The sequence below is a fragment of the Anarrhichthys ocellatus genome, unplaced genomic scaffold, assembly GCF_004355925.1.
Source record: "Anarrhichthys ocellatus isolate YVR2014 unplaced genomic scaffold, GSC_Weel_1.0 scaffold5, whole genome shotgun sequence".
In the NCBI taxonomy this organism is placed as follows: domain Eukaryota; kingdom Metazoa; phylum Chordata; class Actinopteri; order Perciformes; family Anarhichadidae; genus Anarrhichthys; species Anarrhichthys ocellatus.
In genome coordinates this window covers 90,117-106,072 of record NW_022280035.1, presented here as the reverse complement: position 1 = coordinate 106,072, position 15,956 = coordinate 90,117, and the positions used below count along the sequence as shown (strand labels likewise).

General features: G+C 41.9%; 2 protein-coding genes across 3 annotated transcripts in view; both read right to left on the bottom strand.

Moving 5' to 3' along the window:
• plcg1 (phospholipase C, gamma 1) overlaps positions 1–7,193 on the bottom strand; it is a 20,829-nt gene extending 13,636 nt beyond the window's left edge. The window contains exons 1-3 of the mRNA XM_031844574.1: positions 6,902–7,193; positions 5,564–5,851; positions 169–321 (exon numbers count right to left, since the gene is read on the bottom strand). Of these exons, the coding sequence (XP_031700434.1) occupies positions 169–321; positions 5,564–5,780 (370 nt within the window). The 5' untranslated portion in view covers positions 5,781–5,851; positions 6,902–7,193. The remainder of the gene's footprint in view (positions 1–168; positions 322–5,563; positions 5,852–6,901) is intronic.
• top1b (DNA topoisomerase Ib) overlaps positions 1,192–15,956 on the bottom strand; it is a 22,721-nt gene continuing 7,956 nt past the window's right edge. Inside the window, exons 14-22 of one of the 2 annotated variants that reach the window (XR_004212698.1) lie at positions 15,758–15,901; positions 14,604–14,789; positions 13,792–13,860; positions 13,579–13,693; positions 12,841–12,968; positions 12,607–12,701; positions 11,584–11,733; positions 9,029–9,926; positions 1,192–1,214 (exon numbers count right to left, since the gene is read on the bottom strand). Coding sequence is in view for 1 of the 2 variants with exons in the window: in XM_031844575.1 (XP_031700435.1) it covers positions 9,824–9,926; positions 11,584–11,733; positions 12,607–12,701; positions 12,841–12,968; positions 13,579–13,693; positions 13,792–13,860; positions 14,604–14,789; positions 15,758–15,901 (990 nt within the window). In the remaining variant the exon portion in view is untranslated. Of the gene's footprint in view, positions 1,215–8,259; positions 9,927–11,583; positions 11,734–12,606; positions 12,702–12,840; positions 12,969–13,578; positions 13,694–13,791; positions 13,861–14,603; positions 14,790–15,757; positions 15,902–15,956 lie in introns of those variants that run through there. The other variant, XM_031844575.1, reaches the window with a different exon arrangement.

The window sequence follows — 15,956 nt, the reverse complement described above, 5'->3', positions numbered from 1 at the left end:
CTCTGTTTTGGGGTTTTTGTATCAGTGGTCTGAAGGACACGTGGTGATGTTACGAGATGTTAAATAATAGTGAAGGAATGGCCAAGCTTAATATATGTAATTTACTGTCATATATGTACACGTGAAGAACAACCGTCACTCCTTGTATCCGAACGTGTCTGCGGTTACCTGCCAGGCTCAGGGACTTGAGGCGAAACTCGGTGCCGTACAGGATGACGAAGCAGTGAGCCTGCTCCAGCCTCGTCGCCGAGTCCTCCACGTAACGCTCGAAGTCACGTGACTTCTGTCCAGGACGGATCTCTTTGATCTCACGGATGTCAACTGGAGACAGACACACAGACACACACACAGACACACACACACACACACACACAGAGACAGGACAAGTTAGACAAACACATTTCATTGCACGTCCAGACTGTCGCTGGTTAATGTGGATTTAATTAAAAATCACAACAGTAGGACTTTATGACCCAGTATGCAAAATCCAACGTAAAAACTAATCTAAAGTTCAATACACAGAATAATAATAATGATGCTTTAATCAGACTTTTGTCACAATTAGAAACATTTATTTGGGTGACAGAATTTAGCAAAAATAACCCAAAATATCCTCTAAATCTGTAAATAATAACATTACATTAGCCTCAAGTGCTTGTGGAAAGTGTTTCATAATTTGATTTAATAAATGTGATTTCTTTAACCTTCCAGCAGAGAGACAAACACACAGCAGGTACTACAAACCCCCCCGACCACATGAAACAGTGAGCTGAGGCCTGAACCACAAGTACACTTCAGCTGAAGACAACACACACCGTGAGATATAGATATTAAAAATGTAGACGATGGTGAAGTTCACTGCCCACAAATGAACCTTAATTTGTCTTTCACCACTGAAATCAACCAAAACCACCGACTGCTAATCTCAGACTGGGAGACAGAGACCGGTCTGTGGTGGGACGGGTCGGGTCTGTACGACGGAGAGCTAAACACATGGTGCATGTGTTGTGTTTGTGTACCTGTGTGACTTTAACAACACTTGGAGCGGTTATATTATACAAAGGGCACGAGACGGGGAATATAACAAGTGATACGTGACTCAACAACACTGCCTACTGAGCTCCAATCTGTCTCACAGCAATAGTTTGTGCTAGTGTTGTATTAGCAGCAGTTAAAGACCTACAGTGCACATGCACACACACACACACACACACCTCTTCCTGCCCCTGAACCACACATCCTGTGCTTTTTTTTTTTTGTCGCCTACACACCACATCTGTGCTCACGTATCGGTGAGCGTGTTCTGGTTCTCAAGTGCAAGAACACAGAAACAGTTAAAAAGAAGCGGTCACCACGCTGCGCTCTCTGATCGTACATCATGTCGAGAAGTCGGACTTCAGGTCCGGCTCCGACAGGTTGATCTTCTTGTCACAATATTTTGGAGGCAGCCTCAGACAGATGCAGGAAACACAGCGATGGCCAGAGGTGTCACCTTACCGGGAGGAGAGGGGAGGAGGCATCCTGCTGCGCGCTCACACACTTCCTCCATCCGTCCTCTTTCTATCCCTCCTCTCACCTCGTCAAATAATACCTCGTATCCAATCACAGGAATCTGACTCATTGATGCTGTACTTTGAGGAGCTTTTCTACAAAACACTTTCATCCAACGGGAGACTCTACAGGTGAACAGGGAAACATAATGAACTCATAGATATCAACATGAACTTCACCAGTTCATTACTCACATTAAGAGGATTATTATTTGAGTTACAAGTTTTCTGAAATGTGATGTTTAAATATGTAAATGTGGCATTATGTAATGGTAACTTTTGGTGATTTTAGTAGAAATCTACGGACGTAAACAGAGAAAGAAGTAAAATAAATGTTTTCTATTCACTAGTCTGAAAGAAGACGAGTTCTAGAAGATAAATGTTAATGCTGCCATGTAGAATATTGGTATTACTCAGTATTATGTGCCTAAAATGTGAGGATTTGCTGCTTTTTACATTAATGTAAATAACTCAAATGAAAACCTTTTGGGCTTCAGGCTTTAGGTCACGTTGAGCTGTGATGGAGATTTTAAACCGTATTCTACAAACTAAACGACTGATTGATCAAAAGTATAATCAAAAGGATAAATCGGTAATGAAAACAATTATTACTTGCTGCCACTAAAACGTCTAAAATTGTCTGAATCTTGATTCAAACAGTAACTATCGGATCAGAGAAGACGTTAACGAGATTACACACTAAACATTTGACGCCAGCTTCTAGAACTACTCTACAGTTTGAGCTTCAGACGGAGCAGCAGAACGCTCATCACACGACCAATCAGATGCATGCATCTCAACAGCAGCGGTGTGAAGCAGAGGAAGGAAAATTAACCTTTTCTATAAGAAGCAGAAATTACAAACTTGTGAAAGCCTTTCAAATGTGATGATTTGCTGTTTTTCTCTTGTTATAACTGATTGTAAACTGAATGTTTTGGGGTTTTGGACAGACAAAAAAAAATGTATTTAAATAAATCATTTTGGGCCTTTTGAAAACACAGCGCGCACCTTTCACTGTTTTCACACATGTTACAGACGAAAGCATGAACTTCAAGTTTAACCACAGAATACATAAGAACCAGATATTCCTGTATTTTGTGACTGACGGCTGCATCGGTTGAAGTTGTTCAGAGTTGCTGTGCAGCAGAAGAGCGTGAGCGTGTTCCTCACACATCAGCTGATCCATATCAGCTCCTCTGATCGACGCTGGATCACGTCGAGCAGAGACGTTCCCCGTCTGACTGAGGACCGTCACGCAGCGACACCGAGGCTGCTCCACTGTGACAACGCACTCCTTTCCCACAAGTGTCCTCCTGAAGTCCAACGATCCATTGATACGTTTCTCACACATAAACACGCGACTGAAGAGAGAGCAGCGTGTGCGTGTGCGTGTGCGTGTGTGCGTGTGTGTGGAAAAAGCCGCTCAGAGAGATGACAGACGTGTGCAGGTGATTCCATCCACATCGACTTTACTGAAGAGACAGAAACTACGTGAAGATTGTCTTCATTGTTTCGGTTCGTTCATCCTCTAAAAGAGGTTTTCCAGGAAACAGCCGACGATATTTAACATATTAATAAACGGGGAACTAATTCTGCAACGACGCAGATTCTCTGAACTTAAACACACCTCAGTGCAGCTAACGATCATCTCCTTATAGATGACTTATAGATGGTCATTTAGTCTTCAGAGAGGTTGGCAGTGGGGTGAACGTTCAAACGTTCACCCCACTGCCACAGTTTCAAAAGTCTCGTTGTGAAACAAACAGAAAGATGTTCAGTTTACAATCATAAGAAACACAGAAACGCAGCAAATACTCACAACTGAGAAGATACGATTATTAAAAATGACCGAGCTATCGACCGACAAATCAATTCATCGATTCAATGAATGCTTCAGCTCCGATTAAAGCCAGAACAACTATCAAGCATTAGAGTTATGATGTGTGTTTGCACCGTCCTTAGAACTTATGTCCTGAGCGGGACATTTTATAGAAGAATAAAACACTCGTCAGCACTCTCGAGTGGACGAACTGTCACAGATCACACCGATTCTAACATGTATGTGTCGCAATACCTTTAAAATCAGCCAACATATACACTGAAACCGAGATTTCTGCAAGAACATCATGTTTCTGGGATTGGGTGGTGAGCCCTTCTGTTGTGTTAACTGCTCAGAAACCTCTTTATAGTTCATAAACATAGTGCACCCGCACACCCTCTGAATGCTCTCAGTCTCTAGTTTGTGGTTGTAAAGTTTCATGAGGCTGTAAATATCACAGAGGTCACAACACGTCATTTTATTCAGTGACATCAGGTTTTAGAATAAAATGGCTACTCTGGAGACTAACGTCATCACAAATTAACAAAAAACTTTCAAGTCAAACTAGACGAGGAGTGACGTAGAGACCTGACAATCACTGTGTAGCCCCGCCCTAAAGCATCCCCTGCTTTATGGTCTGTGTGACTCTAAATGGACCATAATGTACTAAATGAACATCATGCTGTGTTGAAGAAGACTTGAAACTAGAGATTGAGACCATAAACTCATGTTTACAATGTTTACTGAGGTAATAAATCAAGAGAGAAGTAGAGTCATTTTCTCATAGACTTCTATACAACCAGAGGAGTCGCCCCCTGGTGGACACTAGAGAGAATGCAGCTTTAACTCACAATAAAGTGATCAGTACGTTGGTGCTGTTATATCCAGCTCCAATGAGCTCATTCATAAAACAAAAACCTAGAAAACTGTCTCACGCAGCACAGTCGAACACACGATGCTGACTCATGATTCTGTTGCCTTGTTGTCAGTAACAAAGTTGTGTGTTTGATGATTTGTAAAGATACTCTGACTACATGTGAAGTCTCTGCAGCATGGAAACACACTTCTCACTCAACGTGCAGCGTAACGCAGAGTTTCACTTGAGACCGATTGTTCATGTGGAGCATCTAAACCTTTATGATGCCGTTACACATGGAGCCAGTCTTCTTCATCGAGACCACATCCTGCTGCCTCTACCCAGACCCGCATCACGTTTGTGTTTCATGTGCACCGAACACAGCAATATTAAAAGGCAAGATCACCAAAAGAAAATGTACGCTTCTCATGGTTTTACATTTAGCATCAAAGCAGAGTGCTGTTTGCCCAGATAATGGACATCTCACCGCCATCGAGGAGGCCAAACAATCACATGCTTCCAGTAAAACACGTCCAAGCCCTCGTGTTCTATTTCTGTACGTTAATGAGGCGTCTCGGACAATTCCCCCTCACCAGGAGCATCAGATGTCAGCTGTGAGCTCATGTCTGATACAGAAACACAACAAAGACAAAGACACAGCTACAGCGTCTTCTTGTTTTCTGTGCGCTCTTCTCGCTGCATCCGGAGCAGAGTGCAGCTGTGCACACGGCATCCTGCTACCAGACACACGCACCGGCTCGCCGAAGGCCGGTCTGTGGAAAACATTCACCTGAATCTCCAGCTTCCTGCTAAACTACAACAAAAAGAATGCAACAAGAGAGATCCAGGAATGCCACGTTGTTCCTGTCGTCCACTCTGGATTGTATCTAACGCTAGTTCCCGAATATCCACCGAGACTACGTACGTTTTATTCAAAATAATTAAGCTTTTATGCCCCTCAAAGTCTCAGAACAAACCGAGACGGAACTCATCAGAGCTGAAGAAACGGATGGAATATTGACTCTGGACTTCCTTTGTAGTAATATGTAGAAAAAGTGTGTTTTAATCTGAATAAAATGAAACATTAACCCGTTTCCCTTTCACTCCCACGTCACTAATCCTTGTTTCTGTAGATTTTCTTGCATGTAAATATCGTCCGATGTCACCGCGTTTAGTGGATGATATCTTAATATGTAGTTTCACTAACACCGTCTTAAGGATCTGAAAGTGTTTAGGATTGACTTCTTCAATCTTAAACAAACTCACAACACCATCGTGTCATTTGGCATTCAGGGAGCTGACCACACTTTCAACCAGAACCGACTGCGCTCTACTCACTCTCTCCCTCGATCTTATCCGTGCCCCGGGTCCAGATAATAGTCCTGGTCTCCAGCTTGACTTGAAACGTCCGTCTCTCGGGCCGCTGGGACTTCTTGGAGTAGAAGAGCGTGAGCACCGTCCCCAGCTCCAGGTCCCGGTACAGGTTGTTCATCTCCGCGTCGTTGTCCGTCCACGGGACGGGCCCGTTGGAAAAGAAGCTCGAGGTCCCGGCCATGTTCACTTCCCCTGTTTGTTGTCCGTTTCCTCTCAGAACAATCTGCTCAGTGCAGGCCTAGACAGGGATACCTACGGGGGGGGGCATGAAACAACAACTCAGCAACTTCTAGTGCGTCGCTGTGCGTCCATGTGTTCTACACGTTGAGATTCATGCAGATACGTTCAAAATAGTTTCTTCTTCAGCATCAAAGAAATCTATTAACGGCTCTAATCTTCCTGTTTTAAACACATTTTGTTCAAATATTGTTTATTTACTCTACCCATATGTTGACGTATTAAAGCCATTTATGAACTCTTATTCAACCAAAAATTATTTTTAGTAAACTTGACTTTGTTTTACTTCAACAGTAACATGTTACACGAATCCCTGAACGCTACAAGGAATACAACACCGTCGTTACATTTAAAAAGTAACTAAATATTGCAAAAAATATTGTATGCTTTGTTTATGGACATAAAAGTTTGAATATTATATCTTGCAGAAATATGGACTGATTTCATATGAAATGTACCAACATTACATACCAACATAATGTGGTACTTATACATGCTACATAATGCAGAATGCTCCATTATAATCATAATCAATCACAAATAGATAAAACACTTCAGCATCTCATGGGAGCTATTGATGTGTCTCCGTGGGACATGGGACAAACTGTGATATTATTTATCAGGGCAGTGATGCTGCAGCCGTAAAGCGTCTGAAGAAGAAGAAGAAGAAGAAGAAGACATGTTGATGAAGGTTTTTACCTTTAAATCTAGTTTAATCTGATGTTAACAGGCCTGTAACCTGCTGCCCTTCATCCACTAAGTGTGGATACTTAGAGGCGTCACGTTACTGGGAAAACGAAGGACAGGAGAGTGTGTGCGTGTGTCGGTGTGTTAATGTGTGTGTATGTGTGTGTTAGCATGTCGCTGGGCCAAAAAAGCAAGAATCAGGAGCTGGTTTTAACTCCTGAGGAAGAAAGAAGGGGTGACTATGAAGCTCAGGTGTCGGTAGATATACTCTGCCTCTTTTCTCTCTCCGTCTCTTTTCTGCCTAACGTCCGGAGAAGGATTCAACTAGGGGGGGTAAGAAAAATCAACAACACGTCGGCTGTGCTGTTCGTTACCTACCGCCGCAATCTCGGCCTCGACCGCACATCTCCAACGGCTGCTGCTCCAACGGCTCTCCTCTCGCGCTCCCCTTTCTCCCTTTTTTTCCCCACAAACCCCCGGGTTTCTGTCTCCTCCTCTGTGATTAAATCATCGCTAGGTCCTGGAAAACCGCTCCGGTCCCGACGATCCCCGTTTCCTCCCCTGTCCTCTGGCCGTCCATAGAGAGAGAGAGACAGGCAGAGACAACCGTGGTGAAGACTACGCAAGTTTGTCCGCTCTCTCGGCTCCAGCTCGAGTAGGCCCTTCCCCCCTCCCCCCCCCCTTCACACAGCCGACCACCATCAGCATCAATCGTGTGCCAGAGTCAGAAAAAAACACACTTCCGCTGCGGGTTTTCACAATAAAATTCGAAGTCAAAGAACTTGTTGCACTGTTTTTTTGGAGGAGACGCAGATGGTGGTGGGGACGAATATGAAGTAAACCAAGAACTCTCTCCAGAATACAATTTGAGACACTTGACTTGTTAGTATTTCCATTTTCTGCTGCTTAAAGGGGAATGTGTCTCTAATGTAGCTCGGAGGAGCGAGGATCGAGGAGGGAGGAGGGACCTTTGAGGAGCCATGAGGGAGGACTCACGAGAACAGACTTCCAGGAAGTGTTTTAACGGCCGACACGCCCCCTCATTGTTCATCTGTCATGTGATTGGACGCTGCAGCCGATCGGACTGATGAGATTTTGTTCAACATGTAAACAGTGAAGACAGATCACAGATTAAACTCAAGCTTTATATTTGATTCGTTTATGATTCAACATCTGGTTTAAATAAATGTTCATTGTAGACTGAACAACAAAAGGACCACAAACAACTTTCTTCATTTATTAGAAAGATTTGTGTTTTCATGATCTGATGTTTCCCTCAATAACTTTTATTATGGAAACAATATCTATCTATATATATCTATCTATATCTATATCTATCTATCTAGATATATATATATATCTATATATATATATATAGATATATAGATATATATATATATATCTATATATCTATATCTATCTATATATCTATATATATATATACATATACATATATACATATATATGTATATGTGTATGTATATATATATGTATATATATATATACATATACATACATATATACATACATACATATATACATACATATATATACATATATGTACATATATACACACATATATGTATATACACACATACATATATATATACACACATACATATACATACATACATATACATATGTATATCTACATACATATGTAGATATACATACATATATATATATATTCCTTGGATTGGCCTTTAAAATACGCCATTCTTTACCTTTATGCATTTATTTGATTTATTTTGGCATAATTCCCCTACTTCCGGTAATGCTGCGGTTCTCTCGTTAGCTTGACGCAGCTTGTGCCTCCAGTAGGAGCGCCTGTTACCGGCCTCTTAAAGAGACAGACCTTATACTGTACTTCATAATTAGCTGTATTATTATTATAATTACCAATAAAAGGTGAAGTTTTGTTCTTATAATTGACAAATGTCTCTTCTGTCAACAAAAACAACGACAATAGAAACTATATCAGGAAATCAATTGTTTTTGATTATTGGTAATTGAACTATGACCTCTGACCTGACCGATCAGTTGATTACATCTCTGACAGGATTGTGTTTCTCTTTGTATACTCAGTGGATCGGCTTGATTTAATCCCTTTTTACACACATAATAAAAACAAAAAGGAAAAGATCGATGTTTTATTCTGAAAACTACAAAGCTCAAAACAACAAGCATTCAACCAATCCAGAGTTGTGTGATAAATGACCAAATAGCACAAAATATTAATGACAAAAGTTATAATATCCATTCACATTTGGAAAACCTTAAGAAGCACACTTTTCTGCTTATTCACAGCGATACAAACACTACAATGATGGACCTCCTCTGTGATCCTTCTGTTTTTAAATCCACGTCCCTCTTAGAAAACCATGTGAAGGAACAGTCTCTCTCAGCTCCGGTACACGAAAACACGAAAACACGACAACACAATGTCGTACTTGAGCTGTTTCAAGTAAAACACGAGAGGATTGTTACGACTGTAAATCTGTGGACACACACACACACACACACACACACACACACACACACACACACACACGAGTTGCATATAAGCAATGAAGAGCTTCTTGTTGACGATGCATACAGCACACATTGCTTTATAAAACGCTGAATCATAGTTACTTAAAAATGACAAATAAATATGTACATCCCTGAAATAAAACAGCAAACCAAACTAAATGAAAAAGATGACATTCTGTGTGCTAATAATTACATGAACTTAGTGCTAGTGGGGTTTTCTATACTTCACACGGCCACCAGTCTGTCATTTTATTGTACCAATCGTTCACACAATTCCACAAATTGAAATTCATCCTATTATCTCTCTCGTGTTGCTCCTCGCAGCCTCCCCGTACAAACATTTATTAATTCATTATTCTATGAGAATATAGAACGTCTCAGCAAAGTCTGATGGCTTACACATCTCAGTACAGTCGTGTCGTGACTAAAGATAATACTAACGTGTTCATCGGTGTTTTAATGGTGGGCAGATAGCCGCAGCTACATACACACTACTGTCATTTATTTTAAGAGAGTCGCCCATTGGCAGCTTCGTTCCTATATTCACAGCCAATCCATATGTGTGTATATATACACATATATATATATATATATATATATACACACATATATATACCTGTATATATATATATATATATATATATATATATACTGATGTCACAGCTCCAACAGTCGTGCCGTGACCACACACTGTGGGATCATTTGACATCGACTACAAACCTCTACAATCAAAGGCGTGTTTTGAAAAGATAAAACGTCAAAGTGTGTTTAAAACTCGTAGTCCTTCTCTGCCATGTCTATCGCCCAGGCAAACTTCTCCCTCTGGGTCTTGTTGTAGATCTTCTCAATGGGAACGACCCATTTCTTGCACCTGGAGAGGAGGGACGAAAAAAAACAACTCATCTGCTCACTATTCACTGTTCACTATTCAGGAAGTTCAAGGAAGAAGTGACAGAAAATCTCAAACGATTTGTTTTGTGTGCATTCTTAATGTCGGTACATCATCAGTGAGCATGGCTTGTTCCTGCTTGTTATTATTGAACTGGGGAAGAGTCCACTATGTATTGCTATATTAGTCTAACTACCAGTACACACGCTGCTGAGTACCTCGCCACCACTCAGCCGCTGCAGTTTAATTTGGTTTTTGGCTACAAGATTGTACGAAATGTTTTTTACCCCGACGATGACTTCACCGCTTGTTTTTGAATTTGAATGAAATGTCTTTTACGACGCCTTAAGATTTGTTTAAACTCGCGTTAGCCTCCGCAGACAGTACGCGAGCTCCGAGCATGAACGGAGGCGTTTATACTCTCTGCGCTGTTCGTTGCATTGTTCTCTGAAACACCAGAGGACGAACAAACAACGTGAGCTGTGAGGAATCAAAAAGACGACGAGTGTAACTCAGAGACATGAACATAGACAGTAGGTTTAAAACACCATAAACCTCCACTATGACCAGGTGGGATTGTAATTATCTATAAACTCATATCTCATATTCATTCACTACTTTATTACCTTTATAGAAGCACTGTAAAGAAACAAGTCAAGTATTAAATGTATTATAAAGAAACTAAGGTTTAATATCCTGTAAAGAATTTGATTTGGCTGCAAAATATTTACTCAAATGTAGATTTTTAAGACATGTAAATAGTGTTTTAATCAGTAATCAGTAATAGTGATATCAGTATCACTATTTATAGCCGAATGGGTTGTATTCATTCAATCAATTAAATAAATATAATAAATTATTCTACAGTAAACTCCCCAAATACATAATGATGACAGTGCATAGCATATACGTAATAGACTTCGTCCCATATTAACATAAATAGTAGCTCGCTAGCAGCTAACAACAGAAACCGTTCTCTGCAGGACAGAAATAACACGATTGGACCTCGATGTTTTCATCCCTGTCACACATATTCACACATAGCACTGCAGTGTACATGTAGGTTCCCATGCACCGCCCTACGAGCGGGGACCCCCCATCCCTTACACTCTTACAATCAGGGCAAAAAACACGGAGCATTCCTGAATCCATTGTGCTTTGAGGAGGAGGCTCTATCCATAAATAGCCGCGGGGGCACGAGTAAAAAGGGAGGGCCGAGCACTGCTCCCCTTTTGGCTGTGGCGTGGCCCCCTCCATTGAGCCACAGACAGCTCCTCATTGACTTCCCACATGGAGGAAGGAGTGCTGTTTGGGGACGCTCCCTGGCTTTTCAGAAACAAACCCCATTGTTCCTCGCGCTCACACGCTTTTCTTCCTCTTATTTTCCTTCTGCAGCCGTTAGCTTTTTCTTTCTTTTTTTTTTCGCTTGTGCTGCTCCTTTTCCTACAATGCAAGAGCATTTCCTGCCTTTCTGTCATCAAGGTAGATGTGCACCCCCCCTACCCCCCACCCCAGAGACAGCTGGCCTATTAAACAGTAGGCGGCTTACTCGTTTAATGTCACCCTAACACCTGTAATCAAATAATAGTTAGCAGTGAATGAACGGAGGTAAACGGCTTCCGCTGTGCCACATAAATACCATGCGACAGAGATCCGGGGATCCAGGTAGTTGAGCTTGGAGGTGCCCAGAGCGATCTGCTTGTTCTCCTCTCGGTCGGTGGCCTGAACCTGGAGCTTCATCAGCTGCTCCTCTATCCTCTGGACAGCTTTACGCTTCAACTCCACAATCCTGGGAGACGCAGCGACAGACAGAAGAAGAGTTATATTGAGTGAAAAACACGTCCTAAACATTATGAGGTTGATGTCGGTACAGATAAAACTAATGCGATGTTTACACCAGGCGGCGACCTCCGGTTCTGCAGAGTGAAACCAAAGCTTCATGTGTTAAAGCTGCATTCTCTCTGATGTCCACCAGGGGGCGACTCCTCTGGTTGTATAGAAGTCTATGAGAAAATGACTCTACTTCTCTCTTGATTTATTACCTCAGTAAACATTGTAAACATGAGTTTATGGTCTCAATCTCTAGTTTCAAGTCTTCTTCAATACAGCATGATGTTCATTTAGTACATTATGGTCCATTTAGAGTCACACAGACCATAAAGCAGGGGATGATTTAGGGCGGGGCTTACTGTGATTGACTATTTAGCTAGCTTGCTAATCCCACCATGCTTTACTGCTACACTGGTTATAGAAAATGAGCTGAACAAAGTTGTCACTCATATGGCGATAGCAATGTGCTTTCCTACACTAGGACAAGAGTGTGCAGATGACGCATTAAGTTGTCGAATTTTATTTATGGAACAGCTGTCGAGTCAGCTAGCTAGTTCGTTAATCCCACCATGCTTTAATGCTACACAAACTGACGTCTGTTGTTGCTGTGTGACATGTGTGACACTCTACAAATTAAAGTTCAAAGAGTCTCAACTTCTTTTTTCAGCGCTCCAGTGAAGCGTCAACCAATCATGTTTTTGTTTCACCCTGTTCCGTTCCACCTAGTGACGGCTGTTAGCCAGTTCCCAGCGCTATTCAACGACAGGACTACGTCAAGGGCCACGCTCCATTTTGTTGCTTTTGTGACGGCGGTCCGGTCCGGCTTTCTTACCTTTTGCTCTTGTCGTCATGGGAAGCCTTGTGTTCAGCCTTGGCAGCCTTCAGCTGCTTCCTGGCTGCAGACAGCTGATTCTGTTTCTCATCAATCTGCAATCACAGCAAACAAAGTGAGTGAAGTAGAGAACCTGCATCACTTAGAGAGGGAATGTCTTCACACCGTACCCTGAACCACAACACTTGTGGGGAGACAACAAAACCGAGGAGAAGTTGGAGCACAGGGTTTTACCTTGGTCTGAAGGTTCTGCATGGACTTCTCAAATGTTTTGGGTGGAGCTCTCTGATGGTTGCAGAGGATGGCCACCGCCCGGTTGGCCCGGTTGTAAGACAGGACTTTAGCTGGGAGGCTGTCCTCAGCTGGAGACCCAACAATTACACAACAAGGTGGGAGAAGCAGTTCAAAATTATTAACATTTTTTGAAATAACTCACCCAAGTTTTGCAGTTATTATGCATTTAAAGGCACAATAAGTCTATTCTTAAAAAATACATTTTTACAATACATTAGTTTATGTTCAATGTTGAATATTTCACCACAAAGCCTTTGTGGGAGAAGATCAAGATTTGCTGTATTATCTGTCCTTGTCGGATATTAGCTACAAACAGATACTTTCCATTTATAATGTATATTTAAGCATGATTATTGATAACACCAGATTCCTTTAATCTATTCTACACTTATTGAATAGACTTCACTGTTCTGTTAGTGTTGACTTTTATGCATGCTGATGTGTCTGTCATACATGTGATAACATCAGGTAGTTTAAAAAGAATAAGAATATATATATATATATATATATACAGTATATATATTGAGAATTATGCAGCACATTGTGTCAAATCTTATCAGCTCATGAAAAGTGCAAGAACAAGCATTTTTCATGTGTAAAAATAGTGCTAAACTATAAAGAGCGATTGCGAGTTTTAACCGTGTTGAGAGTCATTCAAGTGAAGCTACTGTAACTCACGGCAGGCGAGTTCCTTGAGCTGCTGCTGCAGGGTGATGGAGGCGTTGTAGGTGCGAAAGACCTTCGCCGTCAGGCCGTCCATCAGCTCCTGAAGGTGCTTATTCAGGATAGAAGTCTGCATGAGAGGGTGTAGTTAAAAAAAACTAGAGCTTTAAACAGTTCACTTAAGACTGAAGCTTCGGAGGCAGATATTCACGTGTGTGTGTTTCTTACATTCAGTCTGTCGAAGAGGTCGTCTTCAGGCTGCTTGTTCTCCAGAAACAGCTGGAGGTTCTTAAACACCTGATCGGAACAACAGCAAGGATTCATTATTATCTCCACAAGGAGGATCATGTGATCTCTGTGTCCGTCCACGGCTAAACTCTCATTCAGTAAACACACTGCTGAGTACATCGCTGCTACGCCGGCAGCCATCTTGGTGAGTTTAGTTCTGTTTTCTTATACGTTTGTGTTTTTTTACGTTTGAATGAAGTGTGTTTTTGTGGGTTGTATTCATTCAGTCACTACATCAGTGGTCATTGCAGACACACCTGGTGGAGATCTGTACTCATGAAATCACTCACATGTAACACTTTAGTGTTGAGTGTACAATCACATGTCTGCCAGATGGGGGCGCTACATCATGTCTGTTCATGATGACACATGCAGCTGGTTCATTCCAGGTTCATTTCTCTCTTGTATGAACTTCTCTGGGTGAGTGGGGATGCAGAGAGGAAGTGTAGCCAAACAGACGGTGCCCAGGCGTGTTGAAGAATTTGTGACTGAAAACAGAACATGTGTCGTGTATGTCTGTGTGTGTGTGTGTGTGTGTGTGTGTACTCTGGTAACAGCAGGAAGCAGACCACCCCGAGGCAGCGCTGACGGAAAGCTTTTAGTGCCTGATCACCTGTCTGTGCAAACATCCTCCTCAGGGAGGCGACTTCTTATCTCATTAACACTTTATTCACATATCTGTCGAATACACACCCAACACCACCCTCATAAATACCACCCTAAACCACAGTGCTTTAAGTTCTCCTTTTTACCCTCTTCTCCACGGGGATCTTGTTGTAGTAGCGGATGGAGTCCTTTCCCAAGAAGTCAAACTCCACCACATACTCCTGGTCGTCCATCTTGGGGTACAGCTTGATGTGCTCCACCCGCAGCGAGCAGCAGCCGACGGTGTCCGCCGTCTCACCTTCCTCCTTTTCGTTACCCGCCCTCAGTGCAAGCTACAGAAGTAACGTGATCACACATCGTGAGTATTATCAAGACTTGAGAGTTTTCTCAGGAGTTGTTCTCTGAACTTACCGACAGTAAAAAGCCCTTTCGGTTAAAGTGTGTGGGATTCTGGCGACATCTAGTGGTGAGGTTGTAGATTGCAACCAACTGAAACTTCTCCCATGTGCCAAACATGTAGAACTACAGTAGGCTAAACAAAAACATGAAAACACATGGCAGTGTTTTGTGTTCAGGGCTTTGTGGCTGAATTTACATTTGTTTGTTGGTTTTAGGAAAAGATCGTGTTTCGGTTCAAATAAACCCTTTTTGTTCGGGATCTGTAACGATATAAACTATTCTTTCTTAGCTAACGACAATACAACCATTCTAATTCTCAGGAGATTATAAACTAAAGAAAACATACTTATTAAATGAACAGTGTGTCGCATTTATGGGGATCTATTGGCAGAAAAGGAATATACTATTAATAAGTATGTGTTCCTGGTTGCGATCTGCCACCTCACCACTAGATGGCGCCAAATCCCACACACGGCACCTCTATTATTATATTCTACTTCTTCCAGGAGACCCCCCTGAGGGGAGCAGAGCGGAGCCGCACAGACTGTGTTGTGTGGATTATGTTGTGCATTAACCGTTGCAACTATCTAGAGCGTGTCGAGATAAACCGCAGAATTTTTGGGAAGAAAACGATTTTGTTTTCAACCAACATGTTTGAGGGAAATTGAATAAAATAAACCCCTTTTTTTTGCTTTCACCTACGAGCGTTGCAGGTTTAAACTCAGCTGCTGGTTTTGGACGCTACATGTAGTGAATTTAAAATTCCAGCATTTCATTGTAACATTGAGGGTTAGCTTTACTATGATGGTAGATTTCATTCTCCATCCAGTGCTTCAGATGAATCACAAAGATAAGATGGTGTTTGTAATAAACTAGGTTGTTTTTTTGTATTTCTCTTCACCTTGTCTATGAAATAAAGAGCCACCGCTCTCTGCCTGATCCTCATCTCTTTTGACTTCCAGTCCTCTCTATACTGGGTACGGATGCGATCCACACACTTCTTCAACCGACGAGCAGTCTCATATTTCTGCCAGTCCTTCTCCCCCTGCGCACACACACACACACACACACACACACACACACACACACACACACACACA